Source organism: Python bivittatus, unplaced genomic scaffold (assembly GCF_059951505.1).
Source record: "Python bivittatus isolate LINGU-HERP-01145 unplaced genomic scaffold, Pbiv_v1 ctg000010_np1212, whole genome shotgun sequence".
In the NCBI taxonomy this organism is placed as follows: domain Eukaryota; kingdom Metazoa; phylum Chordata; class Lepidosauria; order Squamata; family Pythonidae; genus Python; species Python bivittatus.
The window spans coordinates 4,082,729-4,090,813 of NW_028277029.1; the positions used below are offsets into that span (position 1 = coordinate 4,082,729).

The 8,085-nt window shown below is 54.7% G+C and overlaps 1 protein-coding gene across 1 annotated transcript in view; it reads right to left on the minus strand.

The window, feature by feature from the left end:
• PARVB (parvin beta) overlaps positions 1-7,700 on the minus strand; it is a 43,175-nt gene extending 35,475 nt beyond the window's left edge. The window contains exon 1 of the mRNA XM_088150877.1: positions 7,323-7,700. Coding sequence (XP_088007003.1) covers positions 7,323-7,434 — 112 coding nt within the window. The 5' untranslated portion in view covers positions 7,435-7,700. The remainder of the gene's footprint in view (positions 1-7,322) is intronic.
• Between the last annotated feature and the right edge of the window lie 385 nt (positions 7,701-8,085).

Genomic DNA, 8,085 nt, shown 5'->3' on the forward strand with positions numbered 1-8,085 from the left:
AGGCAACTAAAATTAAAATTGCTTTATGCCAAAGGAAGGAATCTTGCACCGTATTTATATTCCGCCTCTATGGCTAAAATTCTCTCCAGGTGGGCGGTGTATATCGGTAGGGTTGTGCATGCTTCAAAATCACTCAGGAAATCTTGGGGAAAGGCAAGGATATATCTTTCCATTGCTAATGAAAGCAGCCGTGTCTTTTTTCAGGTTTTCTCAGGTTCAGCCCAAAGAACTCCAAGAGACAATGCAAATACAGTTCTGTTGTGTTTATTAGCTTCCACCTCAAGACAGAATCTCCTCAGACTGAACCCAAGTTCCCAAGCCAGCCAGCCAGCCACAACACCGTGAATTCCTTAGGGAGGTGCCAACCTCATCTTCTTGAACTTCCCACACTCCTGCTGGGGGCTAAGAACACGCTTATCTCCCTGAGCCTGGCCTTCATAGGTCCATTCCATCACAGGTTTCCACAAAAGTCTAAAGTATGTATGTATGTATTTATATGGCCACCCATCTCACAAAAAGTGACTCTGGGCAGTATTTCCCAAGCCAATAAGACAATAAGTAGACAAAACAAACATTGCCTAAAAACATGCCATAATGATTATTACAAAAAACATTAAAAACGATAAAGGAGAACTAAAACAGAAAAAGAAAATAATAGACGGAGGGATGTTAAAAATACTGGAGCCACCTCACTAATTCACCCGTCCCCTGAGGTCCTTAGGCCTGCTAGCATAACCAAAATATGTGTGATCCTTTAAAGATGTGGCTGCATAAATGAGCCACAGAGAGGTGCTGTGTTCACATAAGGACTGAAGCGCTTCTGGAACCTCTTTGCACGCCCTAACCAGCAGTGAAATACAGTGGTACCTTGGGTTACGAACGCCTGTGTTTACCAACTTTTCGGGTTGCGACCAGCTCCGGCCGCAAAAATTTATCTCGGTTTGCAAACTCCGCCTCGGGGTACGAACCGGATCCGCGGCCATTTTCCGCCGTGACACGTGGTCCGCAGCCATTTTCCGCCCGTGCCATGTGGTCCGCGGCCGTTTTTCCGTCCATGCCACATGGTCCACGGCCGTTTTTCCGCCCATGCCACATGGTCCGCGGCCGTTTTTCCGCCTGCCGCACGGTCCGCGGCCGTTTTTCCGCCTGCCGCACGGTCCGCGGCCGTTTTTCCGCCCTTGACGCGTGGTCCGCGGACGCCGGAACGGATTAACGGTAATTACATTGAACCTTATGGGAAAATTTGCTTCGGGTTGCGAACAAATCGGGTTGCGGCCAGAGTCACGGAACGGATTAAATTCGTAACCTGAGGTACCACTGTAGAAGAAATAACCTTGGGTCATCTAATCCAAATTGACCGCCTGCCATTCTCTGGGATTCTGGGCGGTTTTCCTACTTGAAGAGTGAAACGTGGATAAGGACCCTCGGGGGACCAAAAGGGGTGAAAGGAAACAGTCTGTACGAGTTTAGAAGCATTTTTTCTTCTGTATTCCTTCATTATTAATTTTCACACACACACACTATACCACACAGATACGCAGTATTATGCAAAGTGCAAAAAAAGAATAAGAGATGGTGAGTGGAGGGATTAAAGGAAGGCAACAAAGAAAACTTCACCAAATCTAGTTTAGACCATGCCCAACTGCTATTCCTCATCAGCCCCTCCAATCCTGGCTATTTTCAACTCTTGTTTAACCTTTAGAGCAGGGTTCCTCAACCTCAGCAACTTTAAGATGGGTGGACCTCAACTCCCAGAATTCCCCAGCCAGCCTTGCTGGCTGGGGAATTCTGGGAGTTGAAGTCCACCCATCTTAAAGTTGCTGAGGTTGAGGAACCTTGTTCTAATACTTCTGGCACGTCCCCTTCTCCAACTGGCGCTCCAAAGAAGGGAGGGAGGGAGATGCTCATGAGCCTCGGACCAGATTCGGTTCTTTTGGGAAAAAACTATTTCTTCAGAAAGTCAACAGAGGCACATAATGCTACTGACTAATACAGGCCATTTCTCTCCAGGTGAAAGGATGGCAAGCCCAACCATTCAGATGAGATCACGATTACGCAGCCCCAAAGCCGCACCGGTTGTCAGAGTCTGCCAAAGCTGCAGACGGTGGTCGCTGTGCGGAACGCCTGGAAAGGGGGGACCCAACTTTTGCTGAATGGGTTTGCTAACAGACCTCCAGATTTTAGGTCGGGTAACAGCCAGGCATGTTTTTCTGTTCTCCAACTCGTCGATGGAAACATTTCCATCCAGGCGCGCCGCTCCCAGCTCACCCCAAGCCTCCTGCTCGACGAGCCGAACAAAAACTCCCGGCCCATCCTGGAAACGGATTTCAAGCGGACGATGCTATCTGCTCACGGCCTCCGCTGGGTTTCTCTCCCCCCCAGCAAGGGAAATACCACAGACGATACTTTCCAGAAGACTAAGGAAAAGAGATTTCCTTTTATGTGAGGAACTGCAAAACTATTTCCCCTGTGGACACGGGCCAGCAGTAGGTAGGAGGCCACGGTCAGGAGGCCACAAGAAACATTCAGGAAGACGACCTCCCGGCGGGTGAACAAAAGGGAGCTGCTGACCGCAGACCTTCATCATCACTGAATGCAAGAGGCAGCCAAAATCTGACGGATCGGGTGGAGACACCCCCCGCAACGCCCCCCAACTTTTCTAAGGCTCCCTGGAGGCTCTTCATTCTTCAGATCACCCACACGTGGCCTGAACTCAGGGAAAATTTTGGCCGCACCCTCTTGGAGGGTCCCAAATGGGTCGCTGCCTTCCCAGACGGAAGGCTCTGATCCGGCGTCCTTCCCTGCAGGATCCACTGGATTGCTAGCAAAGCAGCAGAAGGCCCTGCCCGCCGTTGCGCCACCCTCGAAAGCACCCCACTCGGCTCGGCTCCTTCCCAACCCAGAAGCGGGACAGAGAGGAACCCGCAAGAAGGGGAGGCGAGGCTTGTGCCCCCCACCCGAAAAGCAAGACGAAACAACATCTGTCCTGGGCGCCTCTGCTATCAGTGGTTTGCAAAGCCTTTCCCCGTCTCTTGCCAGCACACCCTGGTGTTGTCGTGCGTAGGAAAGCCCGTGGGACCTTCCATCAGGGAGGGAGCCAGGTCAGAGGTCCTCCTTTTACCGCTGCATTGCACATTCACCCATGAGAAGCTTATCTGGCATTTTGAGGAAGCCCCTCAGATTAAACCGTGGCTTAGCATACACCATTTTGCAACTGGAGAAAAGAAGATCATGCATCACGCCTGTGGCTCTTTGGAAAAGGGAAGATGAAAGGGAGCGCTGCAGGCAAGGAGGCCCAAGCGGAAGGTCCTCCCTTTGATCCGCCCGGGGCCACCAAATGCTGCTCCTGGTCTCCACAGAGTTAGGAGCCGAGTGGCCCCGAGGGCTGGGGATCCCCCCTGGACCTTCTCCTGAATCCGCCTGTCCGGAACAAGCTCACCGCGCTGCACCAGTCCCTTGGCCCGTCGTAAAGTGAGAGCAGCAGAGCAACCCTGGGAAAAGTCTCTTTCCTCTGTGGGTGCGGTGTGTGCCTGATAGGTCCTACACGCACACAAGCATCACCCGCACACGCACGCACACGCACACCTCAGACAACCTCTCCGCTTTGAATCCAAGGCACTGCAGGGCCTAGGGTTAAAGCGCCTGCGGTGTTTGTGACTCGGGATTAAGCTCAGATGGAGTCTGAACCCACCGTCTCTGAAACGAAGTTTGCACGAGTGGGTTTCACCAACACTCACAAAAAGCTGCTCCGTTTCCCTTCCAATTTTGCGCAGCGGCCTCCACACCAGGCATGTCCTGATCGGCCCAGCCATCGAAACGGCGTCAGCGAAAGGAGGCGACCGTTGGGTTTCCTGACGGCCCCTGCGATGCCCATTTAGAAGTGACGGACGAGGAGGTGGGCGCTCCCCAGGTGTCCTCGCCAGGGCTCCTTGCGAGGCTCATTCAGACGTCGACACAAACGACACAGCAACAAGGTCCGTGTCCAATATGGAGACTGCCAGGACCTTTCCAGAGCCGCTGACCATGGGTACTCACCTGGCCTGGCCGATCCTGGGATATTCTTGACCAGGTCTTTCCTTTAAGAAATCAGCCTTTAATGGGTCGACTCAGAAGAATAAACCCAAGTGAAAGGAGTATTGAAAAGGAAGGAGGACAGCTGCCTTGGTCAGCCAAATTTTGCTGTCTCCCCACTTGGCAGAAACGCTGATCCGAAACACCGAAATCCTGTTGTAAAAGTGCAGCTCAACCCCGCCAAACTCACGGACATGAAGTCTTCCTGGTGATTTTATGGAAGTGGTTGGCCCTGACTTCTTCCAGGAAGCTTTGGACTTACAGCCTAGGATCTCCTAGTGGTCCCCCATCCAATACTATTCCAGTCCAACCCTGCTTAGTTCTTTTGAGATCAGCCAAGTCCCAGGGAGTATAAAAATGCTGGAGTCTATAACTCACCGTTTCAACTTGACATAAAGCCACTTTGTACGTATATCCGTCCTTCCACTGCCTGGTTTTTCTGCACCATAAGCGTTTAAGCACTGCAGCTGGCAACCCCGTTGCACTTAAGGGTTCATTTTAGCGAAGCGCAGCTGTTTTATTAACCGTATACCCAACATCCAACCCATTAGATTAATTGGATTCTGCTCTGGAGCTGTGCGTTTTGCAGGGCCGTCGGCGCCAACCGCCCTCACAGACTTTCTGGCTCTCGGCCAAGCCTGTGGCCACGTCCAACCGCCACACGCCAGCACCATCGAGGTGGCACCAGGGCACACCCCGAGAGCGGTGACTGCAGGCCTAGAAACCGTGGCAGCTGCCAGCATCCTTCCTGCGAGAGGGCCGGTGGGACGTCTGGGTGCCGGGGGCCAGGAGAGGCTTGGGAAGAATGGCAGAGCAAATGCCCGGAGGTCTAGAATAACGTCATCTTTAGAAAGCAAATGCAGAATTTAATTTGAACTGGAAACCATTCTTGGATACGATCTTATCCCTGGAATTGTGCCACACCCAAAATTGGGATTTTAGAGCCTGTATTTTAATTTAATGTATAATTTAGAGCAGTGTTTCTCAACCTTGGCCACTTTAAGACGGGTGGACTTCAACTCCCAGAATTCCCCAGCCAGCCATGCTGGCTGGGGAATTCTGGGAATTGAAGTCCACCCGTCTTAAAGTGGCCAAGGTTGAGAAACACTGATTTAGAGTATTAGTGGAATGCATCCCGCCCTCCCTACGATTTTCTTTCAGTCATCTGAACAATGTTAACCGAACATTTTTCAGCTTAAAACCTAACAAAGACATGTGGATTTTGACTCAAAAATGAACATGAAACATCTCATAATACCATAAGCGTTACAATAGATTCATTTTTTAGTTTTGTGATACGATATTCGGCTTGCCCTGGCCTTCCTCCGGGGCTGAAATGAGAGAGGAGGACTGGCCCGAAGTCCCCCAGCTGGCCGGGTGCCTAAGGCAGGACCGGAACTGGCTCTCTCCAGGATTTAGAGCCCGTGCCCAAAGCATCTGGCAAAGAAGTCCAAAACTGCCTTGCCAGGAGAAAACCAGCATAGGGTTCTTCCCCATGCCAGGAAGGGTATCCCCCAGCGAGGCCCCTCTGCAGCGCAGCTAGAAAGGCAGAGGCCCTTTGCCAGGGGAACGGGCAGAGGACCCACCAGCCCTGCTTCAGTGCAATCATCTTCACCCCAGCGAAACAATCCAGAATCCAGGATGTGAAATCCTTCCTGCAATGAAAATTCATCGATGCAGCACCTGGGTGACCTTGGCAGCTAAACAAGGTGAGGCTGAGTTAGTCCTTGGATGGGAGACCACCAGGAAATGTCCAGAAAGTTAAAAAAAACAACACCCCAGTTGACGGCAGTGGGAAACCACGTCTACATAGTTGCCAAGAAAACTTCAAGAAACTGGCACTCACCGGAGAAAGCTTTGCTCCTCCAAATTGTGGCAGTCTAATATTCAGATTGGTTTTAAAATGTTAACTTTCTTAAAAATATGAATCCATACATGGATTCATGTCTTTTCCTGCTGTTATCCCCCCATCTCTAGATCCAGGAAATGAATACTAGTCTGCACACAGCTTGGCCGATCTCGAAAAGCTCAGCAGGGTGGGGTCGGCTTACTGCTTGGATGAGACACCACAAGGAGATCTCACAACTGCAAGCCTGCGAGCTAGAAAAATCATGCTGGAAAAAGACAACCCACTTTAAATGTGCTGCTGATAATGCAGCCACCAAGATAAATACATAGATGTATTAAAATCTCTACGGAGATCAACTCAGAGGGACCCAGATAAAAAGGCTTCCTACTGCCGGTCCGCTTAAGAGTCTCTGAAATGCCAAACCAGCTGCTTTGGGGCTCATTCTAGTTTTACAGAACTCATTGCTACATTCCCATTTTGCAACCTAGTTGATTGCACACCACACAACTCCCACAGTTCAGCGTAACCCTTTCTCCGGCTTGGGGACACGAGGGCCAGGGGTCATCAGTTCAATGGAGGACCCTGCGTAAGTTCTCACCCTCGCCAGATCCCTGATCTCCGTTTTCCTCCACAGCATCGGTAAATCCAGTGTCTTGTTACTGGAGCTGCAGAGACTTAACTAGTCCACTTACATTTCAAACATATGGCCGGGTCTTTTGGAAACGACTATCATGGTTTCATAAGGCTGAACTCAGGGATCTTAACAACAACCTTGTGTGGTAGGACAGCATTCCTGGTCCCGCAGAACAGCAAAGCAAAGCCCAAGTGAGATTTCAGCGGGCGCTTCTATCTAAATACATAACTACCTAAACCAGCAGGCTCCTCCAGTCGTTTTGCACCAGTCAAATCAAGTCCGGTTAGGAAAGTTCCCGAGTAACTGGAAAGGCAGGGACGGGGCACCGGAGGAGCGGGTCAGGCGGGGGGTTCTGAGGCCGCAGTCCTACTCCCGTCTGTTTCCCCGGTGGAACTGACTCGCGAGTGGGTGCGCTCCTGGCACTCTTGGGGAGCAGGGGCGACACGCAACGCGCGCGTCAGCGGCATTCGCGCAACACGCCCAACCCGGGTAGCGCGTTCCCTGGGCTGGGTTGGGGCAGCCCGCGGGGGCCCCAGGGGCGCGTCTTGCCCCCACCCAGAAAGCGGAGCAGCCCCTCCACCGAGTCTCCGCTGAGCCCCTTCCCGCCCCGACCTTCCGCACCGCCCCGGGCGAGGCTTCCCGGGGCCGCGTTTCCCGTTCCCGGCGCGCGGGGAAGCGGGGCGGGCGCGCGAGGGGGACCCCGGCCGCGCCCGCAGCCGCAGAGGGGGCGCGCCCGTCCGCCGACCCGCCCGCCGCCCGGCCACTCACCCTCCTTGGCTTTCTTCTTCCTGCCCAGCGTCCCGCCGAGCTTCCCCAGGAAAGACTCGTCCTTCCTCATGCGGTGGGGCCGCAGGGTGGGCGAGCGCGCCGGGGAGGACATCGCGGCGGCCGGGCCGGGCCGGGCCGGGCCGGGCCCCCGGGAGCGCCGGGCGAGGGCTGGGCGCGCGGCGGGCTCCGGTGCCCCTCGCCGCGGAGCCGCGCCGCCGGCTCCCTTCGCAGCGCCCTGCTACGGCGGGCAAGTCCGCGGCGGCCAGCGGAGACAGACCGGCCGGGCGGAGCGCGGCGCCTGGCTCGGGGGCTGGGCGGCCGGCGAGACCCGCGGGGGAGCGCGCCGGGGCGGCGCGAAGGAGGCGCCTGTCCGCTTGCCCGCCCGGCCCCGCGCGCGCGGCTGGCGCGGCTGCCCCGGGCGCCCCCTTCCAGGGAGGGACCCCGCCGCGCCGCCCCGCCCCCGGCCGCCCCTCCAGCCCGGCCCCGGAGGCGGAGGAAGCTTTCGCGGCTTCTGCTCGGGGCGCTGCCAGCTCTTCCAGCCCGGGAAGGCTGGAGCCAAACGCCCCCGAGCAGCGGCAGGATCTGGGGAGGGGGCTGCTGGGGCCTCCTGGCTGAGCCAAGCGTGGAATTGAGGCTGGTCAAGGGACCACCAGGAGATCTCCGGGATGTAGGCTGCGCTAGGAAGACAAAGGCGGCGGCAGTGGGAAACCACCGGGGCTGAGAACAGGGGACCTCACCAGGAATCCAGTTCGCATGATTGTAA